Source organism: Pelmatolapia mariae, linkage group LG1 (genome assembly GCF_036321145.2).
Source record: "Pelmatolapia mariae isolate MD_Pm_ZW linkage group LG1, Pm_UMD_F_2, whole genome shotgun sequence".
In the NCBI taxonomy this organism is placed as follows: Eukaryota; Metazoa; Chordata; class Actinopteri; order Cichliformes; family Cichlidae; genus Pelmatolapia; species Pelmatolapia mariae.
In genome coordinates, this window is record NC_086227.1 from 7,530,360 (window position 1) to 7,556,507 (window position 26,148).

The 26,148-nt window shown below is 40.1% G+C and overlaps 1 protein-coding gene across 2 annotated transcripts in view; it reads left to right on the plus strand.

Moving 5' to 3' along the window:
• The window catches only part of mpped2a (metallophosphoesterase domain containing 2a), a 71,725-nt gene that overhangs the window by 21,163 nt on the left and 24,414 nt on the right, over nucleotides 1–26,148 (plus strand). For both annotated transcript variants that reach the window (XM_063471017.1, XM_063471008.1), the window contains 2 exons: nucleotides 123–304; nucleotides 8,579–8,804. In XM_063471017.1, the coding sequence (XP_063327087.1) occupies nucleotides 123–304; nucleotides 8,579–8,804 (408 nt within the window). The remainder of the gene's footprint in view (nucleotides 1–122; nucleotides 305–8,578; nucleotides 8,805–26,148) is intronic.

The following is a 26,148-nucleotide window of genomic DNA, read 5'->3' on the forward strand; positions in this document are numbered from 1 at the left end:
CTCTAATTAATCACTAAATAGTATTTGGTAATTAATTCGGTTACTGAAAAAGAGTTAGTCAGGTCCCAGTCAGTCATGTAATGCAGCTTTAGTGACGACAACTTTCTCTCTGTCTTTTTCAGGGTGGACCCTATTCCGTATGACACTCCCAAGCCAGCAGGACACACCAGGTTTGTGTGTGTTTCAGACACACACTCGCGTACAGATGGCATCCAGATGCCCTATGGCGATGTGCTGTTGCACATGGGTGACTTCACTGAGCTGGGCCTGCCCTCTGAAGTTAAGAAGTTCAACGACTGGCTAGGTACTGAACTACTTAACCCACATGCTCAGTACAGCTGTTCTAGATTCATGCATTGTTTTTCTCTCACACACAAACACACACGCACAAATGCAAAGTCTCTAAAGAGCAGGGGGCAGGGCCTGAAGCATGTTTAACTGTTAACCAGACAACACAAATGAACCCTTCCGCCTCCCCTCTGTTTAGCCCCAACTGCTGTGCTAAAGTGTCCAGTTTAACCCCTTTGACCTAACACCCTGGATCAGTTAACCTTTCACCTCTCCCTCTGGCCCCATGCTGTAGGTAAATCTTTAGCTTTTGTGTGTGTGTATATGTGTTCCAAGTTGTGTGGTTTCAGAACCGTTAGCCAGTGCTTGGTTTGTGGACCCATGAAACCATTTTTGGCCCCATGTTATAAACATGTTTCACTCAGTAGAAGCACACACACGCCATGCCTGTGCCTCTCACACTCTAAATCAGTAAGTACCACTAGGTACCACTAACTAGACTGGGCTATAGTACTTCAGGATTTTGAATTATTTTTTTCTTTAGTTTTAACTGTTTGCATTTGTCTGTTCATCAGCCAGAACAGTGTCCTGAAATTACATTTAACCTTTAAGCTTTATGACTGTGTGGCTTACACGTTCACACACCCCCTGGTCTCCCTGGTTCAAGACCAGGAGGAGACTCAAATTCCTTTGAGGTCGAATGAGGTTGGGCATCTGGCGAAAAAATTTGCCAAATCAAATATGGAGAGCTATCTGCTGTGGTGACCTCTTATGAATAAAGGAGCAGCTGAAAGAATCTTTAAACTTTGATTGCAGTCCCTGAGCATGTAGAGTGAAGACTGCTGAAGGAAACTGTTTGACGAATTGGAGTCCCTCACAAGCTCTTATGTTCTGAACTGTCGCACAGACTCACAGAGACGATTCACGATGTTGTCAAGCCCTACATAATATTTCTGGCCGGAGGGGTTTAATAAACATGGCCTGCAAAAACAGTTCATCAGCAAAAAAAAAAACAAAACTCCCTTTGTGTTCAATCAGCGCATATCGTTGATTTCAGTAGTTTGATCTGTGTGCTGAAAAGTGGACGGAAAATGGAAAATGTTGAACATGTGGCATTGGTGGTGGTGTTATTTAACTGTAACGAAAACAACGTTTAATTTTGGAGAATAAACATTGATTTTTTTTAAAAAAGTTGATTTATGAACCTGTCACGACTTATTTTCATATTTTCAGAGTGGAAACCTTTAGCTTGTAAACCTTTTGAAGTAGTACTCCTCGAAATCTGTGTTTTGAGTATCAAACACTTTGCCCCCCTGTAGAGTTGAAAGGTGGCTGTCAAAGTTGTGCCTCTCCAAAGATGACAGGGGCTGCAGTCAGTCTGCTTTCACTGCATTTACAGTGGATTCTAGCACTGACCCAATTTTCACAGCCAAATAAAAATCTAGTTTACAGAAACTTCTCAACCCTTTCCTGCAGCATGATCCACTTCTCCAACACTCTGTATCCATTTTTTAATTCATTTTTAATAGACTTTGGCTGAAAATGCATTTTCATTTCACTCCTAATACACAGTCCTGTTGAGTTCACAGCCTACTGCTCTTATACTCCATGTAACACATGACTGCAGATACATTGCAAATATTTTTATCGACCAGGGTTACTTTCATGTCACTGTGTCAGTCCACACTAAGATTTCTCTTTCTGCAAGCTACACTTTTTTTTTTACCTTGGTTTCTATATGTATGTATGTATGTATGTATATATATATATATATATATATATATATATATATATATATATATATATATATATATATATATATATATATATAAAAATATTGCTAAACATGGATAAACAAGGACTTTCTACACTGAGACACATCTTAAACAGTTCAAACTAAAATGTGAAAGGCTGAATGTGAGTGTTGAAACCAAAATTCAAAGTTCAAAACCTGCTGCAAACGTTAAAAGTTGGTCAGAGCTGATAGAACACATTTAAACGTTTAAAGTCTGCATTTTCAGCTTTATGAATTCTGAATGTGATTGGTTGTCAGTCACAGTAGTATGCCCACTTTGCCAGCTTGACTCTTTAAAGTACTCTCAGGTGCTTTGCCCTTAATTCCCCTGAAACACACATACACACACACACATATCATACATGCACTCATACCAAAAAAAAAGAACAGACACTCATGCTGGCTTTTACACGTCCCTTTTCTTCCCCCCTTAAACAGCACCTGGCCCCACCAGGAGGTTGTCCATCAACCCAGACAGTCAGTGCGTGTGTGTCTGTGTGTGTGTCTGCGTGTGCAGACGTGGTTGTGCGCTTTGTTTATCCAGAATGAAAACCGAGATATTGGCCATAATGGGGAATCGATGCAGAGCAAAGTGGAAAATGACTTTGTGTAGTTGGGAGCACCCTGCCTGCTAATGCCTCATAGAAGACTGTGTGTCTGCAGACTATACACCTGGTCCTCCAACTCAAATGACTGATGTAGAGTGGAAGAGGTAGAAAATGGCAATGGGGTAGTCTAGCTGCTTGTTGGAAAAATACCTTTAAATAAATGAATTTAGTTTTCGGCATCGTTATACTTTTACATAATTAAATTTAAAATGGAAACTATTTGATTGTGCTGTATTTTTTTTCTTTTTTTAATCATATTTATCATTTGCTCTTCAGATGACACACAGGTCTCTGCAGCCTCCACAATGAGAGAAATGTAGTTTATTTATCTTGTGGCTCTTTCATTTCTGCAGTTAGCTTTACATGCAATATGGCTTCGAATGAATGTGAAGCAAGTACTTGTCAAAGGTTTGATATTGGCTTAAAGGCCACATTTGGACCTTGCTGATGTAGGAGAGTTTCAGAGAGTGAAAGTGAGACCAGGAGACTAGACCGTCTTTTACATTTGTCAGGCACAGCAGTTCAGTAATTGTTTTCAGTGTTTCTCAGGGTGAAAGATCCAGATTAAAATGTATGGAATGTTTGCCAGGTCAGTGGTTGCGTAACGCAGTTTAATTATTGGGCAGAAGCGGCGTCCTGCAGGTAGGCATCTTAATGGTACAAAGCATTATTGAAGCTGAAACTGGGGAAAAACAGAGGTCTCATCAGCTAAATCTGAACAGATTTTCTGGGATGGAGGAGGAATTTGTTGTAGGTGTGCAGCTTTTTTTGAAAAGTCTGTGCTGCCTCATCTATCTGCTCCTCTCACACTACAGAGGAGACAGCAGTTTGTCTGGGCCATCGACTGCTGTTTGGCCTCTTGGAGGAGATCATTGGAGATCGATGCGAGGAGCGAGATCTCCCTGACCCGGACTGTCTGATGGCTGAGCATTGACTCTGATCTCCTACTTTAAGCTGCTCCCAAGCTGCTCTGTAGTGTGTGTGTGTGTGTGTGTGTGTGTGTGTGTGTGTGTGTGTGTGTGTGTGTGTGTGTGTGTGTTCATTTGTGTGGGTAAAGAATAAATCATTTGGCCCAACTTAAAAACGTACAATCACCTCAATTACCTAATCAAACTGCAAAAAAAAACAAAAAAACATCTCCAGTTTTTCTCAGTTGTGTTTATTTTTTTTTCCTGCTAAACAGCATTTGAGGTTATCATCTTAGAGATGTAAAATATCCACATTTTACGGCTCCAGCACACACATAGCATCATTAGCATTCATTAATATTTTTTTCCCTCCAACGATCACAGGATAAATGCTTTCATTTGTTTGTTTGTTTTTGTTTGGTTTCTTTGCTCTGTTGTTCTCTACCAATGGTGGAGAGTCAAAGAGAACCCAGTGAAAATCAATAAGGAATCGAATTGATAAGTCATATTGCTAATGCAATTCAAATCGCTAAATTCTTCTCCATTCCCATCCCTACTTAAGCACCTCTTTATTTTATTTTATTTATTTATTTTTTTTTAAATTTGTAGGAATTTCAAAGACACTTCTTTCACCTTGTCATTATAGGATATTGTGTGTAGGATTTTGTGGTGAAAACTGAATTTAATCCATTTTGGAATAAGGTTGTAACATGACGCTGTGTGGAACGAGTGAACCACAGTGAATTCTTTCCATATAGACTGTATCTACGAGTAGGTCAGCGATGCTATAGTTAGGACAACCTCCACTGCAATCAGACACTGGGGTTCAATGATGTCTGTCCATTGTTTGTTTTCTAGTAATTAACAGTTGCCGGGAAGCTTTTCATGCAGGATTGTCATCATCTCTATTCACTATTTTCTCTTCTCCCTGTCTTACCTCACTGACTACACACTGCTCTACCCTCCAGCTCACACACACACACACACACACACAAGGTGACAGTTGAAGAGACAAACTATGAAAGGGACTAGCATGATCAAAAACAACTAAATTCATCTCAAAATATATGGAAGTAAGTAGGTAAATAATGTTAATGAAGTCTGTGGGATTTATATATCTTTTTCCTTTGGCTTCTTAGTAGGAAGGCAGAACACTGGAGTGTATTATTGCCGGTCATATTTACTGACACAGGCCAACTCTGAGCTGAAACCCTGATATTTAAATATCTAGATACTGACTAATGAGTGAACGTTTGTTTTGTTAAATAGGGGTATATTTTTTGTTTCGGCTCTAATTAAAATAGATTTTTAAATACAATTGCATAGCTTGATTACTCTGCATGTCTTAAGGGATGAATTTATAGAAACAGACAAAAGGATGATTTATTAAACTCCTGTTCAACCCTGGCAAAGTGTGTATTTTTAGTGTTGCACTGTGGAAAACACTTTCTAAATGAAATGTTTTTAATGTGCAGATGTCGTCTTAAATGTCTCGTCTGCCTCTTTGAGAGGTATGACAAAACATTTCAGTGCTTGGTTTTCTTCAGAGTTTTGTTTTGATCTTTTTACTCTCCTTCATACCTCTGGCTGTCGGTGAAGAATGAAAAATAAATCTAGGTGTATCACAGCATCAGGACTCTGTTAGATGTATCACGGTAGCAATAAAAAGCAGTAGAAATTCCCAGTGGAGTAATGGAGATGGAGTTGTTTGATGGTAATTATGTTTTCCCCAGATTTTCCCTGCCTGGTGTCGGATGATTCGCTTTGGGTTGTGTGTGAGCGTGCAAATGGATGCGTGATCCAGTTAGAGTGCTGGGGGACTGAGAGACGGCGCTCTCATTTAAGTTTACACTGGAATTTATGATCCCGAGATGCAACGAGAGCTAATTTAGAGCAGCGGGAATGAAACCTATAGACCGGGGAGCCATGATTCTTTCATTTCCAGTATTAGAGAACACACGCACTGTTTTCCAGACATGCGCACACACACACACACACACAGACACTTGAGCTGGATGTGGCAGACTTTTTGTTTGTCTTGAGCTGATGTCTTTTGATTGAATTTTTATTCTCTTGCATTCACTTTCTATTAGTTTTAGTTCCAGTTTTGGTCTTGGCCACTGCAGAAATTGAGCAATATGCTCAATTTTTTTTTCTTTCACTTTCCGTTATGAATCCAAACCAATTTTAGTCAATAAATACTCTTTATTGGACTTTTTATTCAGCATTTTATTCAATTTATCCTCTTCGCTTGCATCACAGCATTCCTCTATAAATGGCAACACTTAAAACAAGGCACAGAAAAGCACAAAAGCATTTTACACAAAACCAGGATCAACTGCCTGCCTGTCAAACTCCATTTTATAGATGGATATAGACATCTCACTTATAAAACTTTAATAGCACTGTAGTGTTACACACACTGAATTTCTACAATTTTTGTAACTGAGCATGTTTAGCAGATCTCCTAAAGTCAGCTTAAACCTGCTTGAATACAAACCTCTGTCTTCATCTGGACGACCAAGCAATGCTGGCTGCACAATCATCCATTTAGTGTCATTTTTGTGTGTGTTTCATCTCATATTTAGACTGTGTAACGTCTGCAATTACACAACTCCTTTTCTTTTGAAGTTCCATATATTAACGTTCACAGCTTGAAATTGTGTATGCATTATGAAACAAAAACCAGATGCATACCTTGTTGCAGAAGGCCACTACAGTACCAGGTATGAACAGTCACTCTTTGACAGAACTATATGGCATGACAGCCAGCAAGTGTGGCAGCGTGTGTTAAGAAATGTACTTAAGTAATCAGGATGAATTCATTAGCATAGCAACAAGTCAGTATTCATTTTATCCAAACCTTCCCACTAAAGTAGATCCAATACCTGACAGAATGCGCTTGGAAATGATCGAAAATTAATCTGGAAGGATGTTAATAATTGATTTATAATTTGTGTAATTTGTTAAGCAGAAATGCCAAACATGCATTAGCTTAGACTCGCACGTCTGCTTTTTTTTATTTGATACTGAGCATAAAATGTTTGGATTTTGGAGGTTGGTGTAACTAAACAATGAAACTTGTTGAAAGACTTTTTGGCTAAAGAAACATTGACTAACATTTTTCTAACATTTTGTAGACCAAACAGTTTTTAGATAATTCAAGAAAAACCCCAGGAGGTTAATTCGTTATTTTAAAACAAAAATCATTAGCTGTGGTCAGATTGTCTGTTTTAACAGTTGTGTTTGGGGGCGGCGGAGTACTGCCGCTCCCTCAGAGCTCATTCTTCTCATGGCTTTTCCTCAACTGACTATACAAAATGAGCCTGCATATTAGTCTATACATATTCCGCAGGGCATTCAAGAAGACAAAGGAAGGAGGACTGGAGCAAGAGCACCAGGAAGCCTAAAACACAGAATCCAGGAGGGGGGAAAAGAGAAATATAGAGAGTGAGTCGAAGGGTGATGAAGGCCAGGCCCTTTCGTTGAGTGCTCAGTCGGCTGGAATAAAGTAGTAAGTCAGTTTCTTGATGGCGAAGGGGAACCAGGACAAATCACCTCGACAGAGGAGAGCGAAAAGGGCACAGCAGAAGTTGAAAGATGAGGGGATGAGAATTGTAATAGATGTTCTTCTCTATTTAGTTCAGGTTCATGCCTTTTCCAGCTGCCTGGCATCTACAGAGATAGACGGTGGTCTGTTGGGGTCAAACTGAGCCGTCAGCTGTGGTTGTAACCTCTTTGACTGTCTGAATTGAGGGTATTTTTCCCTCCAATTATCTGAGTTTCTTTCCAGCCCTGATCTGTACTCAGGGTTAGCTATACAGGGAGTGATTGAGGAAGTGTATTCTTTATATACAAACTATTGGGATAAACTGCTGTTTCTGTAGAGAGAGAGTAGGTGGAAAATACATACAGCTACTGTGTGATTTTATAAAATGCTGTTCAGCCTTAAACTGCTCGATATAGATAAATTAACAGCCTTTAAAAAAACAGCTAAATGTGATTTGCCTCAGAACACCTTATTCGATCTACGGACTAGAGGGCAAACTCTAAGGCAGGGTACACAATTAACGTGCCAAGCCTTGGTGTATGTCATTTTTGTATAACTCCCATGAATTAAAAGAAAGAAAAATTTTGGTCAAAAAAAGGTTTAAACTTTTCTCAGTTTAAGTGAACTTTTTTAATGTTTCTTTCATTTCTCATTGATTTAATATTGCAACTAGAGGGGCACTAGGAGAGCAGCAAAGCTAGTTTTAAAGAAAGTGATCCAGATCAGCATCAAAAGTTAATGAGTTCTCGCTTTGTTTGGCCTCCACCTCTCCTGCAAGTTTCTCGAAACTTGGTTTAGTGGTTTGTGTATAAACCTTGATGCTTCTCAGCCTCTGCTTTGGCAGAAGAATAATATTAAGGCTGAATCACGTATTGTGCTCATAACAGAGATCTGCAACTGAAGGACACAGGATATTAAAGCCTTTGACAAAGATCTGTACAGAAACGCACAACAAATCAATTTCAAAGGATCAGATCAATTTAAATGTTAGCCATACTCTGACCTTTAGGTCTCTTTAAGTTTTTACTTTTGACACTATAGTGCTGTCGACCAGTGATGTGAGAGGATGAGAGGTTCTCTTTAGATTGCATCTACAGGAATAAAAAGACTAAGGTCATATTAGAGTTTTCACTCTAACGTCCAACTTGCTATAATAAGCAAAACTCTGAGAGATATATCTCACTATTTCTTAATTTTTTGGTCAAAAATATACCACAAAAGTCCCGTATCACTACACTTACCTTGCAAATAAGGTGTATATGCTCGTTTGTTTCAGGTAAGGTCGGAAGTGCTAAAAATGTCTGAGGAAGACAGTCTTGCCTATCGAGCCCCCGAAAACTATTCCAACCAGAGCTTAGTGTGTAGATTTATGTGTGGATTTGGGACTTCGGCTCACCATCCTCTCCCTGGCTTCTGTTCTATCTTCTAGGTGGCCTACCATATGAGTTTAAGGTAGTAATCGCGGGGAACCATGAGCTGACCTTCGATAAGGACTTTATGGCTGAACTGGTCAAGCAGGATTACTACCGATTCCCCTCAGTGTCCAAGCTCAAACCAGAGGACTTTGACAATGTCCAGTCGCTGCTCACAAACTGTGTGTACCTGCAGGACTCAGACGTCACCATAAAGGGATTCCGGATATACGGGACACCATGGTAAGAGTGCCACCTGTTTACTTGCTTTTTTTGTAATGACTAAAACTGCTCTCCTCACTGTCTGCCCAGCATAACCGCTGAGTCACGTTTCTGTCTAATCGTGCTGTGGATCCCTGAGGTGACAGTATGCCTTCTCCAAGTCTGTCAGTTTCTGGCTGTTTTCCAGCTACTCGCTGCAGTAACTCTGTAGTCTGCTGCACGCTCACAGCGAGGGGCCTCTCGTACATGCAGAGCGTTATTCCCAGAATGCACATTCCTTTATGAGCTCAGGACCTTCGCCTGCTCCTCGTGCTTATGTTACACCTGTGTTTTGACACAGGGTTAAGTGATACGTGTGGTACCAGGACGCTGTGAATAGCCTCTCAGGTGTGGAAGTAATGCTGGAAGGGGAGCACGTTGGGTACGGAGATGGTGTAAGAGGCGTTCATTCAGCAGACGACTGCAGAGGGGAGTTCTCTTTACAGTGAGAAGTGTGTGCGCAAAGAATTGAGGATGAAGAAAACTCTCCTGAGATTACTGCTAAATCTACTGTTGTACTTAGTAGTAAATGGCCTGTATTTAGTAGCATTACACTGTCCCGTATTTTTTATAAATATTCATATAAAGCATGGATTTTTGCACCATGGAAGTAGAAATCCACGCCAGATAAGGATTTGATATGTGCGTGTTTTATTTTAATACTTATATTTCATATTTTTAAAGAATGCTATCATCAGTTCGCTAATTGATTTTAAGAATTTATAGTTCTCTGGAGGAGATCTTTTAGGAAGGTGAAACTTAAAACACACACACCATACATAAAGCCTGATTAAGCCGAATGGTAAAGCAAATATATTTAATATATGCTATATTAAATGTACATGTATATGAAAGCAGCGCCATAACGTACAACCTGCAGTAAATCTAACCATCGGTCATCTCTGCTTAAAACATCGCCACACTCATCCACCCATGAGTTATTTTTTCAGTGATTCACTCCATAGAAATGTCCATATGTGTCTGTATCTGTTAATCTGATAATTAACTAATTATTTTAGTCTTAAAGCATTATCAAATTAAATCTAATGAATCCCAGAAGCTGCAGTTTTGTCCTGGTGATCTTGGACCACTGCTCCTTCTTTGCCAGTATCCTGTGTCTTAAGGTCCTTTTTATTGAGCTATCTGATCCATTTGCCTTTGCTTAATAAGCCAAATAGAAAGAAACCTCTGTAGCTCAGTGTGAGCTGCTGTCATCTCCCAGTATCTGAACAGTCTTGCAGCCTGACCTTGGCTCGCCTGCACTGCAGCTGTGTGTCTTGCTGTGTGACAGTTTAGGCTGGAGCTTTCCCCGTCCTGCTGTGACTGTCTCTGCTCTCTTTGCACAGCAGACCTAAAATAACTATTGAGGTCACACGTTCATCCTTTAGCGGCTATAATTAGCAGGTTTGCAGCCTGGCTTCAGAAGTGGCTGAGGAGAGTGGCAGGGAAGAGGCGGGGGCAAAACGCAGCATTCCTCAGACATCACAGGAGCAGGAAGATGAGATTACACTCTTTTTTTTCCCCTCCGTCCTTCCTCTATTCCATCCCTCTGTTTGAAAGGGGAAGGATGCTACCCCTCCCCTTCTCCCTGGTGGGTGTTTAGTGTGAGGCCTGGTAAATGTCTGTTGTGACAGCTGGGGGTCTCGTGAGAGGCCGAGTGGACAGCTTGGCCTCCCCCCCCCACCACCTACTCCTGCTCAGCTTCCTCAACTCCTTCACACCCATATGCCACCGTGGCCTGAGGTCTGGACTACTTGTCCAGTGTGAGGTCTCACTTAGCCCTGCAGTGACCCCTCACTTCATCAACAGCTCGCCATCTCGCCGCCTGGGTGGCCGAGCCCCTCCGAGCCTTCAGCAGTCTGCTGTTACAGGCCGGGACCCGACAGCATCACTCAGGAAATTTAGCGTGTAACAACCACCTGATAAATGCGGCTCGGGGTTCAGTCGTCCTCTAAGCTGCTGCTGCTGCTACTGCTTTAAAAGCAAGTTGCTTGTGTTTACATGAGTGAAAACCTGACGTGAAATGAATATTCAAACCTGAGCATCCATCAAAGCAGTCAGAGCCACAATAAAGATCTTTGCTAAGAAAATGGGTTTTTTTTCTAAATGTCCTGTTCAGGTTGTTACTGAGTAAAAAGCTGAAGGTGCACAAGCAATTTAAAAGTACTCACTGTAAAGAAATTGACACAGTGCTTCTGGCTCTCTTCCGCAACCTTCCTTCACACCCAACCATTTGCAGCTAGCTGCCCTCCCTAAACCTCCTCCTGCTTTAACAGGTTTCTTCCTGTTAAAAGGGAGTTTTTCCTTCCCACTGTTGCCAAGTGGGTTGTCTCGATTGTTGGTTTTTCTCTGTATTACTCTAATCTTTAATTTGCCATAAAAAAGGTCCTTTAGGCAACTGTTGTTGTAATTTGGCCCTATACAAATAAAACAGAATTGAATTGAAGTGCTATTTATCAATGGTTATTGGTCACTATTTTCCAGATTTTAGATAATTACATGCCTGAACAGTGAACATTTTCTACCACTGTAGGTTGTCCTTGTATTGTCTGAACTAACCTCTCCAGTTTTGGGTGGTGTAACCAGAGAAATTGTTTTAATGAGCATCTGTTTTCATTCATTTTCTTAAATGTACTTAGAAAAATTACCGAAAGCCTGGAAATACAGTTTGTGGTGCTTGCCTCCGTGTGTGTGTGTGTGTGTGTGTGTGTGTGTGTGTGTGTGTGTGTGTGTGTGTGTGTGTGTATATAGCAACTTTTAGTCTCATGATAAATGCCACTGGCCTTTTTCAGAAAATCATGCCTTTTAGATATTGCAGTTTTCCCATATATGTTAATAAATAGGCATTTGTTCATATCCCCAGTGACCTATTTTAAAAACGCGTGAAATGTCACAGCCTTGTCTAGTTAAAACATATGTATTGTTAACGACAGGTACAAAAAATGATCGAAAGGCAGTCTGGATGTTTCTTGTGATTTGAACTTCTGTTTTCAAAAGCTTGTTTGCTCCGAGAAGAAAAACCTGATTTTTAGTTGTGGAGTCCACTTACCTCTCTCTGCATGTAAGATGAAAGAGCTGATTGTTTTCACTTTGAATGAAAACACATTTTTCATGCGAAGTGTCTCCACACACCACAATACAGATATTTAGATTATCTCCAGCACAGAGGGATACAGGACTTCAAATATTCTTCTCAAGGTAGCACTGTTGTGTTACACGAAATCCACTGAAGTAATTTTGCATTCACAAAACAGATCAGCTACTGAATCAGTTACTCAGGTTTATACTAGAGATGGCACGATACCACTTTTTTATGTCCGATACCAATATCATAAATTAGGATATCTGTCGATACCGATATGAATCCGATATAGTGTATTTTTTTAATCAATAAAACTGTTTTTTTAAATATCTTGCTGCATTTTGTATAAGTTCATACTCAAGTTTAAAAAAAAAAACACAAAAAAAAAAAACTAAAGCTATTCTGTTATACCTGTATGCAAAAATCAGAATCAGATAATTATTTATTAAAAGCTAGACATTTTAAATGAGAATAAGAAAGAAAAGTATGTCTTTGTACCCCCCTTTTCCTGTTAATGCCCTACCTGCCCCCCTGGCTAAACTTTGCTAGCACCCCCCCCCCCCCACTGCACAGTTACCAGCCGTCCGCTACGTAGAAAAGGATCCTGGTGTAGAAAGTAATATTAAATAAATTCTAACAACAGCTTGTCAAGCTTAAACGTTCTGCTGTTGTTTAGCCGCTGGTTTCCTCTTTCTGGCGCAAAGTGGGCCAAAACAAACAAGAGAGACGGAGTCGCGACAGAAAAGCCGATCAGCCGATTATTGATCAGTTTCATGATTGAAGTAGCAACAGGAGAGAGAGGGAGAGGGAAGAGGCAGTCGCTCCATATATTGGTTGTTAAGCTTAACGTGGGAATGCTTTACAAACATTCAGAGATGAACATACACACTTGCTTTACTTCTCTGTGGGATAACTTTCTTGGAGATGAAATGCTGGTTTGGTAGCGAGGCTCCAACTGCTCAACCAGACCAGCAACAGGTCTCGCACACCACAACCGCTCTATCACGTGACGCATACTGGTCCGGTTGCTAAGGTTATGAGCTGAGTTACGCCATGTTGGAAGTTTTGTGAGGTGCTTTCGTGATATTTAATGGATCGGATTACATTTTTTATTTCTCTCCGATATCCGATCCAGTAATTTAGGTCAGTATCGGTCCGATACGTAATATCGGATCGGTCCATCTCTAGTTTATACTGCAAAGGCAAACAGGAAGTATGCTAAGATTTTTATCTGTACTGATCAACTTACACTAACATAACTTTGTCACCATAACTCTTCCCACCATCACCATTACTTTTCAAAAAAAAAAATCAGTCCTTCATTTGATTGTTTGTTTTTAAAGGTCTTATTCATGAAAATGAGATTCTACGACAGCATAATCCGTTTTCTATTTGTCTGCAGCAGGTCATTAGATTTCCATTTGCAGTGAAAATATTTGGATCAATGACTGAAGAGCAGCTATCTGTTTTTTAATTAAGTAATATTCCCACACAAATGGATTCAAGTTTCTAATCTCCTTAAACTGAGAAGTAAAGTTTGTTTTGAACTCAGCTCTTCAGGGATAAAGGTGGATTTGAACAAGGTCGAGCTTCACCACTGACATAGCTTTGTGGTTGCTTAAATATGGGGTAAATTTTTGCTGGCAACTTGGATCGGTCAATTAATTCCGCTGGAGTATCTGAAAACCAGCTATGAAGGAAAAAATGCCCCAGATCTTTGATGCGTCTCCCGAGCTGCTCGTTTTATTAGTGAGGGGAAAAAAATGTATTGAGAGATGAGCAGAGATGCAAACTCCTCGCTATCATGCAGCTCCAAAGAGAAGTGAACTCTCTGTGAACTGTTATTTTTCCCACCGATATTCTGAGAAGATCACCCCCCTCACTCTGCCTCTGATTGACTCTGACATCAAGTTGTTGTTTTTTTTTTTTACTTTTACCATCTCACGTACTCATCCTCCTAACCCCTACAGGTGAAAATCATTATTAATAGTTATAGTTGATGTGTGTTGGTTAACTAGCTGTATGAGTTTGGGAGGTAAATTTGTAACATAAGTCTGTGCTCTACTGAGAGGCTATAACATGTTGGCCTTCTGCAAGCTCTGTGATTTTTAGAACCACTGTACAGGTTTTATGTACTTCATAGTATTTACAAGTCAGCATGTAAAGCAGAGGTCTTTAAATTCTGCCCTTAGACCCTGCCTCTTTGTGTCGGCCTTTTTCTAGCCACAAACCTTTCTTAGCTTTTCTCCCTCACTTCGGTTACTTTACCGGACTTATTTTAAAATGAAAGATTTAAAGATTGAGCTATGAATTATAATTCATTCAATCCTTTTATTTCATTTTATCAGTATTCAGTTATAAAATTAAGTTTCTCTTCCCTTCTTGACACCATTTCAGTAAAGTCAAAAGAAACTGGCTGGCCTTCATAAAGTTGAATTGATCCTTCATCTAAGAACTCCTTCCTGCCATTCTCCTCCACTAAACAAAACTCTGTAGTATTTGCTGCACATGTCTTTTATGCAAGAGAGGAAAAAAAAGTTGACCTGAAAAATCTGCAGAATAAATTCTTTTTTTTTTTTTTTGCTGTCCTGTGGGTTGAATTATTTCCACTTGTGGCTGAATTAAGGGTTTGAATTACAGTCACCTCCTTACGAACAACGAAATGCAGCTCCTGAAACATGAAAAGGAAGATGGTGAATAAATGTTGTACAAATGTCTTCTATAAGAAAAGATCCTTGAGCTTTCAATGGCAAAGAAAAAGGGGGTGATGTATGGAAGCGATTAGCAAGAGGTTACACAAAACATTTCTTGTGAAAGTGCTCTTTCTTTGTCGTTTGAGCTCCTGATTATTATTTTGTAAATTGGCCTTTGAAATGATCACACCTGCACTTTCTGAGGTGACATCTACTTGCTGATTGTTCGGTTCAGACGGAAATCAAAGCAGCAGCTCCTTGCAGTGGAGAAGCTGAAACCAGGAACAGTTTGAATTGTTTGATTAAAAGATTAGCTTTGGTGATTCTTTAGTCGTCAGCGTCTTTTCTGTTATTTTTTTGTCAACCATTTGCATTTGATATCAGCTCTATGAATGCAACTTCTGTGTTACGAAGGACAAAATGTTGTCAGCGGATGTCCACGTGTCTGTTACAGTGTGTTCTAAAACAAACATGTTCCACCTCTTTTCCGTCGTTATCAGAAGCTAATTTTATTTGACTTGGTAAACACTCTAATGCCTCGTGGCTGCCGGTGCTGCGTTCGGAACATTTTGAGTAAAGCCGTGCTCGGGCCCAGTTCACTCCTGTTTGGAAAAGAGAGGTGATTGGAGTGAAAGCAGTGTACTGTGAAAGACACACAACTCGCACTGTTTAATGACAGATGCTTAACAGACCGAATAGCTAAGCCTCCCCTCCTCATATGTGCACACTGTGGAAGGATGAGCGGGCTTCTGCACCTTGTCAATCAAAACTCTTTAAGAGCAGCTGAAGGTCTCGTGGAGCTGGACATTTTGGGATTTTCTTCAGATGAGGTGTTTATGCTCCGGAAAAAAAATATTTTAACTAAACAGAAAGTTGTTGAGTTTCAGAATTTGCTTTTTATTAATCTACTTTTTTAATACCAACATCATTTCCATTTTTCTGGCCTCTCTAAACTGTATAAAAGTAAAGTTCCGTTCCTGCAGTCTTGCTGATTTTGCTTTAGGTTTAAAAACTTAAAATGCTAAGATCTGTGCTGAGACACTGAAGAGCAAAGACTTTGATTCTGCCTTTTATCAACTACAGATCAGGCGTTATATTTGAACAGCTTTTAAAATATGAACAGGGTCTTTTCTCTGTGTGAGATATAATTGAATAATTTAGCGCCATTAAAATATGTGACTCTGAAATCTTGGCGACATTGTAGCTACTTACAAACTAAGCCATCTTGTCAGACGCTCTGTTCCTTCAGAGGTCAGCACTGTCGTCAAATGGAGCTTTTAAAATGGCTTTTCAGCTGCTATAAAATTTCCTCGCTCACTCTGAAATATTCCGAGTGACTTGCTTTTTCCAGTTTTTTTTTTATATGACTGTTTGCTGTATTGTTTTGGGTTCTGTCATTGTTTGTCAGGCTAAACAAGCTGTTTAAACATAATGTTGTTGTTTTAAATTAGAAATGGATCGTCTTCATGCACCGCGTGCTCAGCTCACACATTGGTAGAGGGGTGGGTCGTGCATTCAGACTCTGATAAGCTCTGCTCGCTGTAGAGACAGGCCTGTTTTGTGATTCTGGACTTGACCACAACTTAACTCTTTGGCTGAAGGTTAAACTGTTACTGATCCTTGTGTTCTCTCTCCTTTATCCTCCCAGCCCTCCACCTTCTGCCATCCATTTTAGAGTGACTAGGTTTCTCCTACTTTTCAAATCTGCACCCCCCCCCTTCCCCGTTTTTTTTTTTTTTTTTTTTCTTAATCTCATTCCTTTTTTTCATTTCTCATCTGTTCTATTTCATTTTCCCTTTTCTTCATTCTCCCGTTGTCTGTCTTCTTAGTACTTTTTCTGTTAACCAGCGAAATCGCAATCAAGGTTTGCTTGGCATGTTCAGTAGCAAATCAGTGTGTGTGTGTGTGTGTGTGTGTGTGTGTGTGCGTCTCAGTGTGTGCCTCCCAGAGGTGGCAGATTAAATCCGACTGCCCTCATTTGACTCTGAAGCACACCTCAGGGGAAACCTGGAGGGCCAAATGCAGATTTGTCATTTGCAGATTTTAGCTGTATTCATGTATTCATTTTTCACTGTAAAGGTCAGCCGTGTGTGTGTGTGTGTGTGTGTGTGTATGTGCGCGCGTGTGTGTGTGTGTAAAAAAGAGAGGTAGTTTACATATCCATGATGTTTGAATATTGGCATGTTTATTCTCAGTTGTTGGGCACAGATCTATGCTGTTTGTGTTCCTCTGAAGTCATTTTTGCCTCTTCTCCCCATCTCCCCAGATAGATACTCTATACAAACACCCTGACCACATACTTTTGTCTGCATTTGATCCAAAGCTTTTTACTTTTTACTGCAAAATAAAAATGCATGTTAGCTTAATATGGTGATTCTAAACTGGCTTTAGGTGTGAATGTGTGTGCACATTGGTTGTCTGTCTCTCTGTGTTAGCCCTGAGATAGATTAGCGACCTGTGCAGGATGTGCTTGGTAGCTAGGATAGGTTCCAGCCCTGCCACGTTACAGTATAGCAAAACTGCACAGTGGATTTATTTATATCAACTAATTAACTACAGCACATCAACAGAAATGTGTCAGCAGTATCAACTTTACTTTGGACTTTGATCCTAAAGTCCTTCATATACCACAGTTCCCTCGCAGTGTGACGCTGAATTCTCCATTTAACTTTTATGTCTTCTTTTTGTCGAACTAGCTTTTCCTTCTTAGGCCCAAATCCATCCTTATCGGTGGGGGAGGTCGTTATGGGCCAAATATGCAATGTTAAGGATTTCATTATTTCTATTAACAGCATATACTAATTGGCACTTAAGAAACTAGAGTCATGTTTCTCTTTTCTCTCTTTACAACAATTTCCTCACAGTTATGCAGTTATTTCCAAACTTTAGTAAAGTGAGTGGAGGCAGTTTTAACTTGCGCTATTTTCATTTGTCCACGTCAACAAGATCTGGCATTTGTGTTGGCTGCTTTTAGCTTAATCACCCCTAAGTCACCTCTCTGTTGGCGCCAGCCTCTGTTAGTTTTTGTTGGCCGTCTGCCCACCACATACACACAAAAACACACACGCACACACATGTTTTACCTGTCAGAGTGAGAACACATGGCAGCTTCACCTCCAATGAGGCAATGGGCCCTGATAAATGTCTGTCACCAAAAAGTCAAGGGCTTCACAGCCGTTCTGCCCTCTTTCTTTCACTCTGCAGAGACCTCACTCAGTGAAACTTTCTGAACCTGAAACGTCACATTATGCTCAAACCACGGAGTGGTAACAGCACTTGCACTTAGAAAATTTAAACACTTCATCTCTGTGTAAATGCATGCCAATGGCTTAGTTAATTTTTTATTCAGAAATTCTTGTAATGTCATAGAAAACAAATGGATGGAAGCAATATGTCTTAGAAAATTAATGTACAGCTGTTTGATAAACTACTTTATAAATTAAAATGCAAATCATTTTTTTCTCAGATTTCCATTAAAAAAAAAAACTTGGCTACTAATCTCAGTAGCTAACCCATCTCACGATGGGTTAAGGTTATGTGAATATAGAATAAGACTTTGGGAACCTGGAACCTATGAACATAAACTCACGGTAACAATCTAATACTTACCAGGGTTTAAAGACATTTTATCTTTAATTTTAAAGAGTTTAACCCATTTAACCCCTGTTGCAAAAGCCCTCTTTGTCTTTTTAGCATCTAAAGCAATTCATCAGATTTGACTTCAGTCTCAAGACTCTGATTCTTATAGTCATGCTCTTAATTTCCCTTTTACTGAAGTGGAACGATTCATTTATTCTTTTTTTTAAATTATAGTATTAAAGCCTATACACTCTATTAGTACTAAATTCCTTCTGAAGTTTGCATTTAGTGTAGTGCAAGAAGTTTACATAGAGTTAAAAAGTAGGTGACCATCTGAAACTGAAATATACCGACAACTTTTATATCTAAGGATCTAAAAATCATACATTTTTACCCAGACTACAGACTTCCAAGTGTCCCATTAATTACTGCAATATTTCAGCTCATTAATGAGCTAATGATTTATTGATGTTCAAATGGTGCCACCTTAGCTTAATGGCGCATAAAACAGAAATCATCAAGCATCTGTTAGCTGGGCTCTATTGTGGTGGATGCGCCTGCTGTATGTGCGCACCCATGGGTGCTACTACAGCTGCAGAGTTACAGAGATGCAGACTGTGTGGAGCCTCCTGCAGCTGGTGTTGGAGGCAGGGTGGGGGCATCCAGGTTAGCAGCTGTGTAAAGTGTTTCCAGTGTGTGCGTCAGAAGAGTGAGCGAGAGGGTTAAGTGATGGATTTGTCATCGCGCCCTCACTCTCCGCATTATAATGGCTTCCAGTGTTTCCTTCTAAATCACTCACAATATACACTCACATGCAGGCACGTATATTTGTCAAATGGGCATTATGCAACAAGAACATCAAAATTAAAATGTGTAGTGTACTAGGGGAAAAAAGCACAACTGTAGTGCACATCCTCACAGCGGTGTGTTAATACAGGCCGACTAAGTGTTTTACGTCTCCCTGACTCCTTCTGGTTGCACCTCCCATCCCCAGCCCAAGGTGAGCCCCCAATATGTCAGAAGGAGAGTGATGGGTCTTTGCAGTTGTTTAATAAAGCTCTCCTCTATGGCCTCATGCGCATCAGTCACCGGCTGGGCAGGCAGAGGTCTTCCACGCAGCGGCCAGTCGCTCCATCAAACACTCGCAGGCCTGGATAAAGGCTGACACAGCCAAAATCCTGCTCTGGATCTCTGGGCTGAAGTGCAAGATTCACTTGGAAAAAGAAAGATAATCCATTTACTCTGGCTTTCAATCTTGTCAGCTTGTTAAGTTTCAAGTTTGCAGGAATAAGATCAAGTTTTTGTTTGCAGGGAAATCACAATGAATTTCATTCCAGGTGACAGCTGTTTTACTTTAACATGGCATAACTTAAATCTGCTCCATGAAAACGCTGGCACGGCTGCCAGATTCGGTGTAGAGGTTTACAGCTTTTCAAGAAGAAACACTTGGACATTTATCTAGTGTCATCTCAGAATCTCCCAACGGGGACAACAAAACCCCTGCTGTCTCCTTTTGCTTTGATCCAGCCCATTTCATATCCAGACGCTGTGGGAATTGTGGTGACGTTTTCTTGACACTTGTGGTGGATCCAATAAAAGACAGATTAGTCATTTAGTTTGGTATCGATTTAGAAGCCTCTCCGGACATCAGGTTTTGGTTTGTATTGACTGATTGTTTTTGTTGTTTTGGATTGAAGCTGTTCTGTGTGACTCTGATTGTAGGATTTCTCAGTTTTCATCAGAGAATCAGTTCTGTTAGAAATGAAAAAATATAAAGTTAATGCATAATAAACCAAAGTTGCCCTTGATTTTGATATTTAGTGAAACATTTTCCCTCCTTTTCTCCAAGGATGATGAATAATTTCAAACGTTTGCTCTGTTTATGTTAGCGGTACAGTCATGAGTTAGCTGTAATGCAGGCAAAAAAAAAGCGTTCTATGTATGAAAGTAATAATTTTATATTTTGCTGAGCCAAAGCTGTGTTTCTTCTCTCATGGTGTAGCAGACTGTTGGTGCTGCTGAGGTCAGGTTGCTGTTGGTAGTGTGGACAGGCTCTGGTTGCAGAATGCGCAGAGCCTGCAGCTGGAAGGTAATTGTTCCTGACGGTTTGCTGGTGTGTGTGTTTTTTCTGAAAGCGTGATAGCTCGGTCCACACTATCCGAGATGGCAGTGACCTCATCCCTGGGATAGAAACTTCCTCCTCTTCTTAAACTTGTGAAGCCAAACTTAAGGAAAATAATGCATCTAAAATGTACCTGAAATATAGAGCACAGTCTCTACATAAAAAAATGACATCAATCCGCAGCACTGCCTGCTATGAGTCACCTGGCTCTTTTCACCTAATATGGTTTCCATCTTTTATGTGGAAGCCCTTGATTTTTTGCACAAGCGTGAGAAATGCCATCCATCTGTGGCTGTGAGACACTTAACAGGAGGTGAAGAGGAGATGCATCTCATCTTAAGCTAAATTTGGTTGCGTTGACAGAGATTGATGTGTTTCTTGGACTCATTTTCATTTTGTCAGTTTCTTGGTGCTGACTGAGTGTAAGTGAGCTTTTGTCTGTCTTTCTGATCTTTAATAAAAATATAACCTACCAAAAGAAAAGTTTGCATCTTATATAAATATAAATATATAAATTTTTTGAGAACGTGTTTTTCTGGCTTTCTGTGTCTCTCATTGTGAAAGAGTAGTAACCTGGTCAAGATGTGCCCAATATTCCACCATATGACATCTGTGACCTTAAGTGGGATAAGTGATTGAGAAAATGGAAGACTGGATCATGTTCACTTATTTCTTCTGTTCCACAAATATTTATTTGCTATAAATTTAATAAAAAATGCGTAATAATCTGATATATTATCTGGATTCATGCTGATAAATAAGTCCCATTATGGGCGATGGGTGGTAACTGTAACATCTGATGCAATACATTGTAATTTTGCATTCAGGTTGTCAGTGTGTTTGCATGTGTCTCCATATCAGATAAACCACAAAACTAGATGAGACTAGAATAGGATTGAACATGTAAATTCACGTAAAAGAAAACTACATTTAAAAAAAAAAAGAAAGAAAGAAAAGAAAACAACACAACACAATAGTTTCTGGGTAGGAAAGTGTTAAGCTGGATGTTAACAACCAGCAGCTGATCTTGGTTTGGAAAGCTGAGAGGCAAAAAAAAGTTGCAGTGATTACTCCTCTGCAGCCTGTCGTGTCTGACCTCCAGGGTCGGCCTGTTGCTACAACTCTGACCAGTAAACAAGAGATCTCTGAGTCCGTGCGACTTGTGTTTACAGCTCAGGTTCGTTTTTGCTGGACCAAATTCATCAAGGAACTTTCACGCTGCGTTTGAAGCGGTTACTGTTTTTTGTCCCCCCTCACTCACTCTTTTTATATATATATATATATATATATATATATATATATATATATATATATATGAGATTGTGATTAAATGGACCTCTTTGCTGCAGTTGTTCTCCTTAGCTCAGCATCCCCAAAGAATTTTTCACTGTATTTCAAGAAGGTCCTGTTCCACTTGTCTCTTACAGAACAGATATGTAGAGGTCAACATTGTTCCTTTGTTCTGATGAACACGCTGGATCATTCACATGAGAGGAGCGTGCAGCAGTTAACTGCTTCACCTACAGTATATTTATTTTTCTTCAGACATGTTTAGCCCACTGCTGATGGCCTTCAGAGCAATGGTTCCCACACTTTCATACCTAAAAGGCCTCTGAAGTGCGAGTTTCCTATAGATGTTCAGTCATTGTTTAAAAGTTTTTCCTCTTCCTCCCCTTGCTCTTTTCCTTTTCTCCTTTCTCCTCTTTCTCCTATGTCAGGACGAGATAAATGCATGAAGGCGGGCTTCCCCCCCACCCCCCACCCTTTTTTTTTAAGACAAAACTCTGAGAAGCAGTAGAGGAAATTGAAGGAAAAGGAAAGGAGAAGCAAGGACCAGGGAAAGTGTCGAGCTAAACAAATGGGGGAAGGGAGACTGTTGGCGGGGGTTGCCTTTCAGCCTGTTTCACAGTGGCTGAGTACCTGCTTGTATCAGGGGTTGGGTGGTGACCTTTGACCCTGGGATTGGCGGGCTTCAGTTGGAGCGTCAGGTTTAATTAGAAAGGCACACCACGCAATGCTCTGCAGAGCCTCTGATCCTAGACTGCTAACCCTCAGATTCAGGCCTGATCGGGCAGAAGGGACAACAGATGCATGTAATGACTAAAAAATACACACAGAGCACGTGAGGTCATCTGCTATCAAAGGCAGGAGCCCAAGAGAACAACTGGGCAGCAATTACATTTTATCAATATTTAATCAAAATGTAGCTGGTTCTCATTCTTGAAACCAATATATGTAGAACAATATAACCACTACATCATAGAAAAAGATTATCTTGTTATATTCCTGTTATTGTCTTTCCACATTTTTAGCCTTTACAGTGAACAGTGCTTTCTTCACATGCTTTATGCAAAGCACACTCTGCTAAATATATTCATTTTACTTACTCATTTTGTCTTTAGGGTTTCGCTTGTTTAGCAGCATGGCTTCTTCACCTGTCCCTTACGCAATTTCCCACTCAGTGTGTCAGATGTTCAGCTCCTCCTCGGCCTTCTATAGTAATTACGATACTTGTAAGAAATGTAGCCCGTTTACAGCTCTGGAAGCCATGCTCAGTGAATTGGAGACCCAGCTCTGCATGCACCCTTGAATATCTAGCAGTGCTTGCTAGGGCTGTTCGATATAACGATATATATGGGATGACGATATAAAAACGTCTATCGTTTCATTTTACGCTATCGTTTGTTTCGTGGTGTCGCAAAATAAACGTTTACGGCAATATTTTTTCATGGTTTTGATGGTCACTGTAGTGGCTATATTAATTTCTTAAAGTTCTCTCTTTCTCTTATATTTAATATAACCAAACTACGGACAGACAAGCGCCTGTTTTTATGCGTTGTCGTTAGCAACAACGACGGTAAAACCATCGTGTGTCCGCTTGTTTATTTTCCATATAAACCTTTCACAATAAAGCTCAAGATCCTGTTGAGACTTTTCAAAATAAACTGAATCATGTGAAAGAGTATACAGAGTATTTACGGATGAGAAGCCAAAAAGAGCCATCAGGTGCTAAAAAATAAACCTTAGGCTCAAACGTTAGAACAGGCTTTTCCCCGCAGCACGCTGTGTAATAAATACTCACAAAGAAAATGGCGGCCGTTACAACTTATGTCTAAAAATGTATCGTTTCATGCATCGGTTAAAACACTCGACTCCAGGTACACGATGCCCAGCTGGAAACACTTCACGCAAGTCGAGCTGCCCGAGATTCACAGAATTTACAGAAAATGTTAAATGTTTGTGATTTATATCGTTATTGACGATAGATGTCTTATATCGGGATATGAGATTTTGGTCATATCGCACAGCCCTAGTGCTTGCTCAAAGGAGGTCATTTGATGGTTGTGGTTTTGTCTGCATTATTGTAAAAGCTTTATCTCACAACATAAAGCACCATAAGGCAGCTGTTATTGTGAGTTGGCACTATATAAATAAAACTAAACTGAATTGAATTGAGATGGAAAGAAAATGCAGACGGGAAAAGGGATGATGGAAAAACTGTGGCGGTTGAGAACAGACAGTATAGTATTCTTATGGTGCTAGCAGAAAGCCCTATTATGACCTGTTATGTCCAGCAAGCTAAAGTGTTGAATTGTCTTCTGTATGCTCCACTTGGCTGGAGTCACAAGGACTTAGCTCTTGCTTTTAGCACTGAGTTCCTCTAACCTGAAGCCAAAGAGTGTCAGTTCTGATTTAATGTTCGTACATGATTGCTGGTTTGTGAGCTGTAACATAACGACTGTTCACATTCTCCACTCTTTACTTAATGATGATGGAGTAGAGATGAGTAGACCGTGTTTTTATTGTCTTGCTGCATTTCAGCTTAGGTCCAGCATGCAGCTGCAGATCGCCGGTCCTGTTTGCATCAGGAATTGGTTTGTGCTCGTGACAAAAAGTCCTTGGTAGTTCTCAGGGCCATGCAGGCCCACGGCACAGGTACCAGCAGTAAATGCACTCAGGCTTACTACAAAGCTGTTTGCCTTCATTATTACGTAATTCTTTTGTTTTGTGACAGCAAATGTTCAAACATTCATTCAAAATGGATGACACAATGGATGCAAACCCCTTAAAATGTACTTCTCCACCCTTCCTGTGTGTTTTTGTTTTGTTTTTAATGGAAAATTGTACTTTATTGTGCATCTGCGTCATTCTTAGGTTTGTGATCTGTATCTGCCTCGGCTGTTAAGTGACTGTCGCTGTTACTGGTATCTGACCCACAAAACTTTTCCTTTTTCCTCCAGCAGCTGTACGGTGCACTGAATTTCCAAGACGATTATTTCAATTAAACAGGCTGTTTGCTTGCTCCTGTGTTTGTTTTCTCCTGCAGGAAAGTGTGGCAGTGTTTTGGGTTTTTGTTTTGTTTTCTTGTCTATTCCTAGAGAGAATAGTGAGAATCAGCCACATTAAGGAATAATGAATGGGTTGGTTGGCGGTTTGGAGCCTATGGGACAAGACGGTTGTTTGTGGCTCCAACATGCAATCATGCAGTGTTGATTTACAGAGTGTGCACGCATGTTAAGCGTGCCCCCACCTAGTCCATCTATTAGATGATTTGTTTTTGTTTGTTTGTTTGCTCTAGAAGCACCTTACAGGAGAAGAGCACTGTACCCCAGTGCAAGTAGAATATAGAGATACAAGACACAGAAGAGAAGCTTACTGAATTAACAAACTAAAAAAACCCAAGACATTTGTCATATCTAGCCTGTAATCATTTTGCAACTCGGGTATGGTACATTAAAGTACCCAGGTCACTCTAAAATACATGAAAAGCTGTTGAGAGCTTGTGTGTTTAACCAGCTTTTAAAGTACTTGCATCTGCCACGACAAAGTCTGGCTTGCACACAGTTTTACTGGGAGGGATGGCCAAGTCGGAATGTCTCAATACTTTTCCCGCCATGCGTTATGCACTATCTGCAATATCAGCACGTAATATTAAACAAGTAGTTATATCCATTGTCAGAACATTGTTTGCAGTGCAAGTGTTGTTAGGGAAAAGGATATAAAAGGCTACAAAAATGGTGATACTAGCTATAAACTAGAATCAGAATCTTGCCGAGAATCTTTATTGTCATTGTCACAGGTGCAACGAAATTAAAAATGGTCCCCGATCATTGCATCATCCCTAACGATATCAAAATATAAATAAAACAATAAAATTCAATAATAAAATAAATAGAATACTTAAAGTGCTAATAAGAGGTATCAACAAACATTCACATACATTCCCACATACATGCTTCAGTTAGCGCATAGATTAATACAAGAGTGGCGTGATTGGCATTTTTTTTTTGTACCAGTATTCAGACGTGTTATTGCAGTTGGATAAAAGCTGTGTTTGAGTCTATTAGTCGTTACGGTAATTGCTCTGTACCGTCTGCCTGAGGGCAACAGTTCAAACAGGGAGTGGCCAGGATGTGAGGTATCTTTTATGATGTTTTGGGCCTTTTTAAGACAGCGGGTGTTGTGTAGATCTTCCAGTGTGGGGAGAGGGCAGCCGGTGATCTTTTGGGCGGTGTTAGTGATCCCTAGGAGTGCTTTCCTCTGAGCCACTGTGCAGCTAGTGTACCAGATGCATATGCAATAGGTTAGAACACTCTCAGTGGTGGCTTTGTAGAAGGACTAAACACTTATGTTAAAAAACAATGTGGGAGATGTGATATGTTAATTGTTATATTTTGATAGTAGGAATATGAGAGTAATGAGCAAAAAAGTAAGAATAAATTATTTGGCTGAAGGAGGAAAAAAAGTAATTTCTTCATGTTTTTGTGTTAGTTACTAAAAATTCCCATCTTTTCCCAGTTCCATCATGTCTGTTAGTCCCTAATGACTTTTCACAATGTGTGTTGGATT